Below are 13,717 nucleotides of genomic sequence, written 5' to 3' on the forward strand. Positions count from 1 at the left end.
AACACAGTTATCCAATCATTGCACAGCTCCCGCCTCCCTCCTCTGTCTATTGCCGCCCTTCTTTCTTTCGAGTGGCCCCGCCCTCCAAGCAAAAAGCCAATCATAACACGCCGGCTAACGCTATTACCCAATAATTGCACATCTCCCGCCTCCCTCCTCAAGCAGCTCCGCCCTCTAAGACCAATCCTACTAACCAGTCATGGAACAGAAGCATCACCTCTCTGCCCAATCAGAACTCAGCTTCCATCTAAACTTCCTCTCCCTTTATTTCTCTCGCGCGAAACTATTAGCCCAGGCTTCTCTGTTACAAAATCCTCATGGCGATGATCCCTGATTGTGTCAAGCCCCGCCCCCATTGACGTCAGAGGCTTAAGCTGTCAAAGAAAGCCACGCCTCCCTGGAACAGTGATTGGGTGGTGCACATTAAGGCCACGCCCCCGAGGCTTTGATGGACAAGGAGAGCCCCACCTCTAGGCCCAGGCGTACAGAATAACTAACTGCAGATGCAATATTTTTGCAAAAGGGGAATTTAAAAATTCAGACAAATAAGAGGTAAAGAAAAAGAGAGTTTTAATTGCACTAGCAACTAATATGGGATGGAAGAAAAGAGACACAAAATAACTGAGGCGTGCCCCGTGTGAGGCTCGAACTCACGACCTTCAGATTATGAGACTGACGCGCTGCCTACTGCGCCAACGAGGCTCCCGCGGAAAGCGCTGTTGCACATCCCTCTGCTATAGAGCAGGCCTGGGCCAACTTGGGCCTTCCAGATATTTAGAATGCAATTCTCACCATTCAAACTATTTCAGTTCGTACATGGTAATGATAATAATGGTAATAATAATAATAATACATACAGTAGAGTCTCACTTATCCAAGCTAAACGGGCCAGCAGAAGCTTGGATAAGCGAATATCTTGGATAATAAGGAGGGATTAAGGAAAAGCCTAATAAACATCAAATTAGGTTATGATTTTACAAATTAAGCACCAAAACAACATGTCATACAACAAATTTGACAGAAAAAGTAGTTTAATACGCAGTAATGTTATGTTGTAATTACTGTACTTACGAATTTAGCACCAAAATATCACGATATATTGGAAACATTGACACCAAAAATGGCTTGGATTATCCAGAACCTTGGATAAGTTGAGGCTTGGCTAAGTGAGACTCTACTGTAATTAAATATTACTGTTTCATTGTACAAATTATAATTAGCCCCAGATAGTTATTACTATTGGTTGTAGTTACCAGCCTCGGCCAAGCGTGCATCTATACTGCAGAGTTAATGCAGTTTGACACCAGTTTAAACTGCAGCTCCAATAATAGTTATAATAATGGTCATAATTATAGTTATAATATGTTATTAGTACTCCTCCCTTTCTCCCTATAATAATAACTTTTTTAATAACTTTATTTATTATTATTTAATAATGCAGCTCAAGGCAACTATATAAAACAATACAAGTTTGGAAAACTAATAAAAACATGGGAAGTACAAGTTTAAGTATAAGCAAAAAGTATAAATATAATGTTTTAAACAAATTATAAGTGAAAACCTTTAAATTATTATCTTGCTTTTTCTCTCTTCAAAGAGACTTGAAGAAAATATTTGAAAATGAAATAAAAGTGTACAATTTGAAAACGAAAACATAGTAGAATTAAACAGTGGTATTGATGTTTTACTCTTTCTTGTATGCATTATAATACAGGTATTTTAATGACATGGTGATTTATCTGTGCATCTTCACTGTAACTTATTATTATTATTATTATTATTATTATTATTATTATTATTATTATTATTAACTTGCGCTCCACCAAAACATAGGCCAAAACTACTTAATCCTGACTGCTGTTTTTGCCATTTTGGAATGTGTTTTGTTCTTTTGCTGCTGTTATTGCATTCATCGTTCTCTTGCAAATAATAATATTTAATTACAGATTACTCATAGCCAAGTTATTTCCTGTGACTCAAGTACCTTCATATTATTATATAGGTAATTCTAATGTGCACCATTGCATTCTGATGAGGCAGCTCACCTGGTTTATCACGATCATAAGTTGTTATTATATTTTAGGTTGTATTGAAATGAAATGCTTTTATTGTAATAATACATTCCAACACTATTAATAGATACATGGCCACGTTGACTCTCCTTTGAGGAGAAAAAAGCAGGAGATAAACATGATGATGATGTATGGTTTTAAGCATTTGCTGCCTTGAGTCTTCTTGAGGAGAGAGAAAATGGGATATACTTAAACATAATAATAATAATAATAATAATAATAAAGAAAAGCCATGGATGGTGGTCATTGTCTCTTGCAACCAACTACTTTGCATGTTTTAAGGAAAAGCAAAGCAAATTTATACTATGTTATTCCAGCTCGGAGTGCATCTGCACTGTAGAATGAATGCAGTTTAATATCTTTCAATTGCCGTGGCTAAATGCAATGGGTTTCCAAGAATTGTAGTTTGACTGGAAGAGAAAGCTGAAAACCTTGTAAAACTGCAGCTCCCAGGATTATGTAGCTTTAAGCTATGGGAGTTAAAGTGGTATCAAATTGCATGAATTCAGCTACATCAGAGGTTAAAATCAAAAGTCCCATATTACAGATGGATTTAATGGAGTAATAATAATGGGTAAAGTTACCTTCCCTTATAGGTCAGTGGGTATTATGATATGACTGTCTTCCACTTGAGCAATATTTAATGGTTATTGATTTTTTTAAAACATATATACATTAAATGCAAGCAATTATGACTCACTGTTTCATAATGGCTCCCAATATGAGCCAAAGGGAGAAGATTTGGATCCACTGTTAGGGACCTGTTGAAGATTGGCAAGGATGTCTGTCTCCCAATATAAATGCATATTCACCCAGGTATATATATAGAGCCAAGTGCAGAGAGGATACATATAAATGAATACATAATAGTAATATAATTGGATTATGGATGAGTCGGTTAAGTCGAAGACAACTGTAGTTAATTCTGTTGTTGAAGGCATTCATGGTTAGAATCACTAGCTTGCTGTGAGTTTTCCGGGCTGTATGGACATGTTCCAGAAGCATTCTCTCCTGAAATTTTGCCTGCATCTATGGTAGGCAACCTCAGAGATTGTGAGATCTGTTGGAAACTTGGCAAGTGGGGTTTATATATCTGTGGAATTATGCCCAGGGAGGCAGAAAGAACTCTTGTCTGTTGGAGGCAAGTGTAAATGTTGCCATTGGCCAGCTTGATTAGCATTGAATAGCCTTGCAGCTTCAAAGTCTGGCTGCTTCCTGCCTGGGGGAAAAGGAAGGGGCCTGAGGCTGTTAGGAATGGTGGGAGTTGGAGTCCAAAACACCTGGACGGCCCAGGTTTGCCCATGCTTGTATTATAGTTATCATTATATAACTATTTTTATGCAGTATTATTATAATTATTATTACAGTTACACACGAGCTGGAGTCCAAAACACCTGGAAGGCCCAAGTTTGCCCATGCCTGTGTTATAGCTATTTTTCTATAACTATTATTATAATTATTATTATTATAAGTGGCTGAGGGGGAAAAGGAAAGGGCCTGAGACTGTTAGGAATTCTGGGAGTTGGGAGTCCAAAACAGCTGGAAGGCCCAAGTTTGCCTATGCCTGTATTATAGCTATTATATAACTATTATTATAACTATTATTATTATAGCGGCTGAGGGGGAAAGGAAAGGGGTCTGAGCCTGTTAGGAATGGTAGGAGTTGGAATCCACAACACCTGGACGGCCCAAGTTTGCCCATGCTTGTATTATACCTATTATTCTATAACTATTATTATATTATATTATAACTATTATTATTATAAGCACCTGAGGGGGAAAAGGAAGGGGCCTGAGGCTGTTAGGAATGGTGGGAGTTGGAGTCCAAAATACCTGGAAGGCCCAAGTTTGTCCATGCCTATATTATAGCTATTATTATATAACTATTATTATATTATAACTATTATTATTATAGCGGCTGAGGGGGAAAAGGAAAGGGCCTAAGACTGTTAGGAATTCTGGGAGTTGGGAGTCCAAAACACCTGGAAGGCCCAAGTTTGCCTATGCCTGTATTATAGCTATTATTATATAACTATTATTATATTATAACTATTATTATATTATAACTATTATTATTATAAGTAGCTGAGGGCGAAAAGGAAAGGGCCTGAGGCTGTTAGGAATTCTGGGAGCTAGAGTCCAAAACACCCGGAAAGCCCAAGTTTGCCTATGCCGGTATTATAGCTATTATTATATAACTATTTTTATATTATATTATAACATTATTATTATTATAGTTATTATTATAAGTGGCTGAGGGGGGAAAGGAAAGGGCCTGAGACTGTTAGGAATTCTGGGAGTTGGGAGTCCAAAACACCTGGAAGGCCTATGCCTGTATTATAGCTATTATTATATAACTATTATTATATTAGAACTATTAATATTATTATAGTTACACACCTATAACTATTATTAGAAGTAAATAATAATAATGACGACAACAACATAAACTCTGTCAAACTACCTCAAGGGCCTACAAGCGGCTCAGAAGCCTAACTCCTAGCCCGCGTTACTACGGTAACGAGGACGTTTTTGTGCGCGGTGACGTAACCGCGCCGCCCTTGCGGCAGCTCTGGCTTCGGCCGCCCCTTCCCCGCGCAGGCGCCTTAGCAACCTCGCTTGGCCTCCCTTCGCCTTTTCCCTCCGGCCCCTCCCTTTCGCGCAGGCGCGGTGGCGGAGGCTCGGGAGTGGGCGTGGCCTCCGCTGAGGGGGTCAGCTGACTGGGCTTGTTGTGGTGGAGGAGGCTCGACGGAGGCGGAGGAAGAAGCAGGACGAGGATGCCTTCGGAGAAGAGCTTCAAGCAGCGGCGCAGCTTCGGTGGGGGAACCGCTAGGCCTTCCTCCGACCGAGGGAAAGGCTTCCTGAGGGGAACCAGGCCCAAAAGCAGCCATGTTTGGCTTGGGATGGCTTACATTATGAGGAAGAGAGGCCTAGGTTTATTTTTCAGGCCTTTGTATTGAAATGAAGAGTGAGGCCTAGTTTGGGTTTGGGTTGTTTTGTTTCTGAGGGACTCTATTGGGCCAACGAAGGGCTCAAAAGAATGTACTGTCTCTTTAAGGCCGTCGTTCTCAACCTGTGGGTCCTCATGTTTTTGGCCTTCAATTCCCAGGAATCCTAAGAGCTGGGATTGCTGGGAGTTGTAGGCCAAAAACATTTGGGGACCCACAGGTTGAGAACCCCTGCTTTAAGGTGTGCTTTTGGGCTTTCTATTGGGAGGATTTTGTTATATGGGGGTACTGGGGCATTATATTGGGGAGGGGTCAAGGAAGGTCTGCAAAAAGGGGAAGCCGAAGAGAGTACTGTCTCTTTAAGGTGTGCTTTTGGGTTTTTTTCTCTTTTAAAAGCAGCTTTATATCGGGAAGGTTTTATTATAAGGGTGTATTTGGGCTTTATATTAGGGAAGGGTCAAGGAAGGGCTGAAAAGAATGTACTGTCTCTTTAAGGCCGTCGTTCTCAACCTGTGGGTCCTCATGTTTTTGGCCTTCAATTCCCAGGAATCCTAAGAGCTGGGATTGCTGGGAGTTGTAGGCCAAAAACATTTGGGGACCCACAGGTTGAGAACCCCTGCTTTAAGGTGTGCTTCTGGGCTTTCTATTGGGAGGATTTTGTTATATGGGGGTACTGGGGCATTATATTGGGGAGGGGTCAAGGAAGGTCTGCAAAAAGGGGAAGCCGAAGAGAGTACTGTCTCTTTAAGGTGTGCTTTTGGGTTTTTTTTCTCTTTTAAAAGCAGCTTTATATCGGGAAGGTTTTATTATAAGGGTGTATTTGGGCTTTATATTAGGGAAGGGTCAAGGAAGGGCTGAAAAGAGTGTACTGTCTCTTTAAGGCAGTCGTTCTCAACCTGTGGGTCCGCATGTTTTTGGCCTTCAATTCCCAGGAATCCTAAGAGCTGGGATTTCTGGGAGTTGTAGGCCAAAAACATTTGGGGACCCACAGGTTGAGAACCCCTGCTTTAAGGTGTGCATTTGGGCTTTCTGTTGGGAAGATTTTGTTATATATGGGTGTACTGGGGCTTTCTATTGGGGAGGGGTCAAGGAAGGTCTGCAAAAAGGACACGCCGAAGAGAGTACAGTAGAGTCTCACTTATCCAACCTTGGATAAGCGAATATCTTGGATAATAAGGAGGGATTAAGGAAAAGCCTATTAAACATCTAATTAGGTTATGATTTTACAAATTAAGCACCAAAACATCATGTTATACAACAAATTTGACAGAAAAAGTAGTTCAATATACAGTAATGTTATGTTGTAATTACTGTATTTACGAATTTAACACCAAAATGTCATGATATATTGAAAACATTGACTACAAAAATGGCTTGGATAATCCAGAACCTTGGATAAGCGAGGCTCTACTGTACTGTCTCTTTAAGGTGTGCTTTTGGGTTTATTCCTCTTCCAAAAGCAGCTTTATATTGGGAAGGTTTTATTATAAGGGTGTATTGGGGCTTTATACTGGGGAGGGGTCAAGGAAGGGCTGAAAAAAGAAAGGCAAAGAGATTGTTTGTTGTTGTTTATTTGTTCAGTCGCTTCCGACTCTTCTTGACCTCATAGACCAGCCCACACCAGTACTTTTAGTTTTTTTCTTCTTCTTTTAAAAGAAATTGGTGTTTTTTTTAAAAAGCAGCTTTATAATGGGGATATTTTATTATCTGTAGGGGTGTACTTGGAAAGGTTTTATTATAGACCCTTTATTATAATCTTTATTATAAATTGAAGAGGGGCAAGGAAGGGCTGAAAAAAGGGAAGTTGAAGAGAGTGTACGGTCTCTTTAAGGTGTGCTTTTTTTTCTTTTAAAAGGAGATTTATATTTGGATAGATTTATTATAAAGATGTATTGGGGCTTTATATTTGTTTCTAGCTGCGTTAATAGGGAAGCTGAGAGAAGGCTCAGGAAGCCAACAGTGTTGTTGTTGCTCAGGAAGGTAACAGTCTTGTCTTGTTGGAGGCTTTTATGTCCGGAATCACTGGATTGTTGTGCATTTTCCATGTTGTTTTAGGAAAATTGGGGAGACATAGCTGCATATACATTAGGCCTGTGCCAACTTGGATCCTCCCTCCAGGTGTTTTGGACTTCAACTTCCACAATGCCTAACAACCAGTAGGCTGTTGAACCAATTGAACCTATACGACTCAATGCTAAGGGAATGTTGGGAGTTGTAGTTTTACACGGTCTTGAGCCATTTCTCTGTGCCCTATGAACCCAAGAATTCCATAGCATAGTGCTATGATTTTTACAATGTGGTTTGGGTTTTATTTTTTTTAGGTGGGTATATGTTTGTTGGTAAACCGCCTCTGTGTATTCCTTGCTTAAGATTAAAGAGAGAGGAATCGGGGATGATGATGATTATCAGTAATGATGATGAGAGGGAGAGAGGAATCAGTAATAACAGCAATTGGTAAAGGGGATGAGAGAGGAATCAGTAATGATAATAATCACCCAGAAGGACAAGAGAGGAGTCAGTAATAATAGCAATCAGTAAAGGAGGAAGAGAGAAGAATCAGTAATGATAATAATCAGTAATAGTAATGAGGGCAAGGAGGGCTTCCTGGTTCTCTTTCAAAGGATTGAAGACCCTCCTGCTGTCCTCATTTCCTCCCATTACAGTTACATATTGTTTGTTGATTCCTTTAGGCTTGATCCCACCTTTACCTCCAAACAGACTTGAAAAGGCCAAGGGATGAGGCTGTGACGTGCAGCAAGAATGCTGGGCCTGTTTTGACTGGCTTTCCTGGAGCTGGAAAGCCAGAGGAGAAGTAAACAGGCCAAGTGTGCCAGCCTTTTCCTCTGGCTGGCAGGGTATTGTCGTGGGGCTGGCAGGCTGCCTCTTTAGCACTCCTCCCCACTCCACCTCCTTGTTTATAGCACTTACAGGTCTGGTAGGGCCTCTCCTTTATTTATCAGTAGTCAAGACACTCTAGATGAGTGGTGGACGTCTTACATAACTTATGTATATGCTCTGATAAGGCCTCTTCATAGATGCTGAATGCTTCTTGTGTGGGATTCGGTGTTTGTAGTTCAAACCTTCCTTTTCTTAGATAGGAAATTGTCGTACGTACGGGCAGTCCCCGGGTTTCAAGCACCCGACTTAGAACCAACTTCTAGTTAAGAATGAAGGTGAGACAACATGAAGTGAGAGACAACATGAAATTCACTCCTGAAAGAGTCAATTTCATTATTATCCTGGGGAGAAAGTGCTTCCACTGAAACTTTCTCACTAATCCTTGTTTCCACAACAAGCCAGATTTTACAAAATACAATTGTCACAGGTACAGAAGAGGAGGTGAAAAAATCTTTTGAAGAGGGGCACAGACAGCAAAGGAAACACACCTCCCCTGTGTGATCCAAAACTTCTTAAAGATATAGATATATGGAGTTACACTTAAAATGTACATATTTCAGCTTATATACACATTCAGCTTAAGAGCAAACCTACAGAACTTGTCTTATTTGTAACTTGGGGATTGTTTGCACTTTTCTGTAGGGTCAGGGTTGTTCTTTTGTGAGCCTGTGTTACCCTTTTCAACACTTGAATCCGATCTTTCTTAAAGCTGACTAGAGGAATCCATGAACTTTCCTGCTTTTAATCTGCTGTGTCAGTTTGTTGTTGTGATGAGACAAAGGATAGTGTTGCATCATGGAGCCACATTTTTCCTGCTGCTGTTGATGACTAAAACACTCCTTCAAAGGTGACCTCTACCAGACCTGAGTAGGATGAGTTGGAGGAAGCACTGAGTAGTTAGTGCCTGCGCTTGAAGAACATTGGGAATTTGTTCTCGCAATCAGCCTTGGGTTTGGTTGTTGAAAGTGATCCAGGAACCTTGATGAGGTTCAGTTGTTGTTCTCTTGCTTCTTCCAATCAATTGCATCTCAATAAATGTTTTGATCTTTTGAAATGGTTTTCCTGCTTCTTTGTTTGCTCAAAGGGAGCAAGGATCATGGCTTTGTTTTGCTGTTCGCTGCTGAAAACGAAAGTAAAGGTCATCCTTGCTGGATTGTCTTTTCTAGAAAAGTATGCGTCACCTTCTTTCACTTGTGTTTATTAAGGAGGGGGGGAATTCCAAATAGAAGCAACAGATACGTTTTCACCACATTTTATCCCACATCCTTTCCTCCATGAGGCAGCCATGTTAGCATGCTTAGTAACAAAGCATAGTTTTGCAGCATCTCACAAACAAATGCATATTATGATGACAAATAAGATACGAAGTGGACTGTGAACACTCATTGCTAGAAGCATTTAAGATGTTGAAGTACTTTTTATATCAGGCTTAAGGAGCATGAATGGGTTTTCTAGGTGGTCTGTCATCAGGGCAGGGATGAAACTCGGAGCTGTTTAAGTCCAGAAAAATAAATGTTTTATATGTTATTAGAGCAAATAAGCATTTTAAAGTTATCTCTGTTTTAGGTCTCCATCTCAGCATAGATATCTTCATGTAACTTTTTTTGAGCATAGGAGTTAGCTAACTTTCAATATAACTAGGATAAAATATGTAGTAATTTCCATTCTAATGCAGAATAGATTCTGTTTAGAAGCATTACTGCAGACAAAGAGAAGCATAAATATACCAGTAAATATTTCTTTTGAGAAGACTTGGCAGCAAGGTCTTGAATAAGTGATACTAAAACAACCCATTTCTAGTGAAATTCTCCATCAATCAAGAAAATGCATGCGTGTTTCTCTGGTTTGCCTATATATGTGCTTCTATTATGGAAAATAAACTTTTTTTTTTCCATAAAAGCTTCAAAGAAAGAGGGCGTAAGTGATATTGGTTTTCAGTCGGGCAAGCACTTTTGCCACAACTCTCTCTTCTTTTTCTAACCTTAGAACAAAGAGTAGAAGATGTCCGAATTATCCGGGAGCAGCATCCTACGAAGATACCAGTGAGTAGATTCCTAATATATATATTTAATATTACAAAACATCTATTTTGGGGGCTCTGGCTTCACAGAGAGCTTGTTGATTCCATCTGTACTCTGGTAATCTTTTTACAGGTAATCATTGAAAGGTATAAAGGAGAGAAGCAGCTTCCTGTTCTGGATAAAACTAAATTTCTGGTCCCAGATCATGTCAACATGAGCGAACTGATCAAGATTATCAGGTAATGAACCTATCTGTGAATCTATCTTCATTTAAGCCAGAAAGTCCTTTTTATACTTGACTTCTTTGAGATGGGTACTACTGTCACTGAGGGATAATTTGTGAATGTTAAACCCACATTGATATTTTCAGTAATAGAGACAAGTGCTACTGCTGGGATGGAGGAAAAAATGGAGGGAAGTTGCTTGTAGATATAATATTTGACATTAAAATGTCCTTTAACATTTTCCCCAGCCCTATTCCCATTATCCCCAGTCTGTGTGGCGGATAATAAAAAGTGGTGGGAGTTGTCATTCAGTAGCATCTGGGGACATAAACTATGTTCTAAAGAGCAACAATCACTATGTTAAAAGATTATAGTTCACCCTCTGTCTCCACGGATTGTCCATTTATGATATAGTACAATACAGTGTTCCCTTGCTATTTCGTGGTTCACTTTTTGCTCCCTCGCTGTTTTGCGGGTTTTCAGTTAATATTAACGTACACATTTATTGCGGTATTTTCGCTGTTTCGTGGATTTTTGTGGTGTGCAAAGGGTTTTGCCCCATGTGAGCCGCCCCTAGTCCCCGCGGGAGAAGGTGGCGGGGTATAAATAAAGTTTTTTATTATTATTATTGACACAATGACATTGTATGACACAGCAAACAAGATAGATATGCTGGATTTTGTATCACAAAATCACAAGTTGAACACTTCCCAAGTATCTAGGACTGTGTGATGTATTTTATTATTATTATTATTATTATTATTATTGACACAACATTGTATGACACAGCAAACAAGATAGTTATGCTGGATTTTGTATCACAAAATCACAAGTCGAACACTTCCCAAGTGTCTAGGACTATGTGATGTATTTTATTATTATTATTATTATTATTATTATTATTATTATTATTATTGACACAACGACATTGTATGACACAGCAAACAAGATAGTTATGCTGGATTTTGTATCACAAAATCACAAGTCGAATGCTTCCCAAGTGTCTAGGACTGTGTGATGTATTTTTGGATGATGCGCGCAGATCTCAGTCGGGTGGTCTTTTGCAGTTATTATTGTAGTAAGTGGTCTGTGGTTTGCTCTCCTCCACACATAGAATAAATATAGTATCCCTACTTTGCGGATTTTCACTTATTGTGGGCTATCCTGGAATGTAACCCCCACGAGAAGTGCGGGAACACTGTAAATATTGAGTTGACTACCTCTGCCCTATTTTAGATTTCAAAATCATAGAATCATAGAATAGTAGAGTTGGAAGAGACCTCATGGGCCATCCAGTCCAACCCCCTGCCAAGAAGCAGGAAATCGCATTCAAAGCACCCCCGACAGATGGCCATCCAGCCTCTGCTTAAAAGCCTCCAAAGAAGGAGCCTCCACCACAGTCCGGGGAAGAGAGTTCCACTGTCGAACAGCCCTTCTCACAGTGAGGAAGTTCTTCCTGATGTTCAGGTGGAATCTCCTTTCCTGTAGTTTGAAGCCATTGTTCTGTGTCCTAGTCTGCAGGGCAGCAGAAAGCAAGCTTGCTCCCTCCTCCCTAGGACTTCCCCTCACATATTTGTACATGGCTATCATGTCTCCTCTCAGCCTTCTCTTTTGCAGGCTAAACATGCCCAGCTCTTTAAGCTGCTCCTCATAGGGCTTGTTCTCCAGGCCCTCATCACCTTTATTATATTTGGAGGACCCTTTCCATTCTCTGAAGGCTCATTTTCTGTCTTCCAGGCGCCGCCTGCAGCTGAACTCCAACCAGGCTTTCTTCCTACTGGTGAACGGACACAGCATGGTGAGCGTCTCGACGCCCATCTCGGAGGTGTACGAGAGTGAGAAGGACGAGGACGGCTTCCTGTACATGGTGTATGCCTCCCAGGAAACATTCGGCATGGAGTCCTCTGCGTAAGCCGTCCCCCTCCGGTGGCTTGTAGCCTAGGATAGTTCTTACCCTTCCCTCCCTTCAACAGGAAAAGAAAAAAAGAAAGAAAGAAAGGGATGTCACCAACCTGCTCTCACACTAGATGTGCTTAGAGGGCATCCTCATCGTACTTTATTGTTTTTGTTTGTGGATATTGAGCAGATGAATGCCACTATGGACGAGTAGATCCGCTTCGTAGGCCTGCTATATCCATTCACACGGGCATTTAAAGGCCTCCGGGATTTGTCTTGAGACCCATAACCATGTGTGTTAATTTGCCAATAAAAGGGATGTTCCTCTTACTGTAATCATAGGAACGGAAATGTTTAGCATCAACCAAACTCCCCTGCCTTCTGTTAAGTTCTGTTTCAGCTCCTCAAAGGGAACAAACACGAGTGGAAGACCCTAGTTGCTTTGAACTCCTTTTGTGTTTTGATGAAAAGTGGTGCCGCGGGGTCTGGGGAGGGAGGACGTTAATTCGCTCGTACCGCTGCATTAGAAGATTAGAATAAAAATCAGATTGCTAATTATTAATATATGTATATATATATAAAACTCAAAACACGACAGCTTTACTTGTGTAATTTAAAAACAATTAACAGTTCTGTAAGAAAACCTTCCAGATTAAGACGTGCTTTGTGAAATCACAGCAAAAAGGCCTGGTTTTTAATCCTACTGTTGGGACTGGAGATGACAATTGAAGATTTTGAGAGTTTGGGGATGACAATTGGAAGTTTATATTAAATTTTGAGAGAGCTGCGTTTGGAGATGACAATTGGAAGTTTATATTAAGTATTAATCTTTCTACCTTTGTTGAAATAGAGGAAACAATGTTTGCACTGCATCCTGACTAAAAGACCTGTGATTTTTGTTTCCTTCCATGTGAGTTACAGGCTTATTTATTTTGTTTAGACCAGGCAACACCCGATGACAAAAAAAGCAGAGAATAGGTTCCTGTCCGTAGCATGGGGTCTCGAATTTAATTTTACTCTAGACAGGGCACGCCCTATGCAAAAGCAATCTTTTAGGTAAACGTTCTGTTTTCCCACTGAAATATAGCAAACTTATTATCCTTGTATGTTAAATGTGCGTGCATTAAATTGCATTTAAAGCAAGCTGACTTCCGCTTAGGGAAGGAGAGAGCCGTGCTAAACGTCGGCACACAGTAGGATGTCACTCTGATATGTGTACCTTTGCATGCATCCATTCTGTACCTGCTCGTCGACATTCGCTGTAGGATTTCGTTTTAAGTCTACTACTGTTCAACGTAGCATTTTTTTTTCATGAGACAGCCATCCTTTTAATTGATCACTTGAGTGCTGCTTGTACAAATGTTGCTTTTTTTACAAAAATATATATATGCGGATATGGATGATTCCATCCTGAAATTGTTTAGAATTTGTGGTTATTTACAAACTCTCCTTCGGAAGTGCGCGTGAAAAGTGGGAGATGTAGCAGACAAAAGCCCATGACCTCAAACCAAGTTCATTCTCCCTTTCACTGTTATGGCATTGATGGATCTTTCCGCTTCAGAAATTATGGGACCTTTGTTTCTATTTACAGTATCTGTCATCAGTCTCTGTTTGTTTGATCCACCAAAGGCTACTACGTGGCTTGAGGGATCTGGACC

At 40.3% G+C, this 13,717-nt stretch overlaps 1 protein-coding gene and 1 non-coding gene across 3 annotated transcripts; one reads left to right on the forward strand and one right to left on the reverse strand.

The window, feature by feature from the left end:
• Positions 1-629: 629 nt before the first annotated feature.
• On the reverse strand, positions 630-702 carry trnam-cau (transfer RNA methionine (anticodon CAU)). The gene has a single exon. It is a non-coding gene; the product is annotated as a tRNA-Met (tRNA).
• A 4,028-nt stretch (positions 703-4,730) lies between these two features.
• map1lc3b (microtubule associated protein 1 light chain 3 beta) lies at positions 4,731-13,475 on the forward strand. Of its 2 annotated transcripts, none has more exons than XM_062961642.1 (4): positions 4,731-4,889; positions 9,905-9,960; positions 10,072-10,178; positions 11,901-13,475. In XM_062961642.1, exons 1-4 carry the CDS (start codon positions 4,850-4,852, stop codon positions 12,073-12,075), a joined length of 378 nt encoding a protein of 125 aa, XP_062817712.1. In that variant the 5' UTR covers positions 4,731-4,849; the 3' UTR covers positions 12,076-13,475. The 2 variants fall into 2 exon arrangements, with proteins under 2 accessions (XP_062817712.1, XP_062817711.1); XM_062961641.1 differs by having other exon boundaries at positions 4,736-5,006.
• The last annotated feature ends 242 nt before the right edge of the window (positions 13,476-13,717 follow it).

This window comes from Anolis carolinensis, unplaced genomic scaffold (genome assembly GCF_035594765.1).
Source record: "Anolis carolinensis isolate JA03-04 unplaced genomic scaffold, rAnoCar3.1.pri scaffold_9, whole genome shotgun sequence".
NCBI lineage: Eukaryota > Metazoa > Chordata > Lepidosauria > Squamata > Dactyloidae > Anolis > Anolis carolinensis.

Excerpts from the sequence above, each read along its gene's own strand:
- map1lc3b (XM_062961641.1), top strand. The coding sequence starts at position 4,850 with ATGCCTTCGGAGAAGAGCTTCAAGCAGCGGCGCAGCTTCGGTGGGGGA. Across the intron at positions 9,961-10,071 it reads AGCATCCTACGAAGATACCA|GTAATCATTGAAAGGTATAA; the intron begins GTGAGTAGATTC and ends ATCTTTTTACAG. Across the intron at positions 10,179-11,900 it reads GAACTGATCAAGATTATCAG|GCGCCGCCTGCAGCTGAACT; the intron begins GTAATGAACCTA and ends TCTGTCTTCCAG.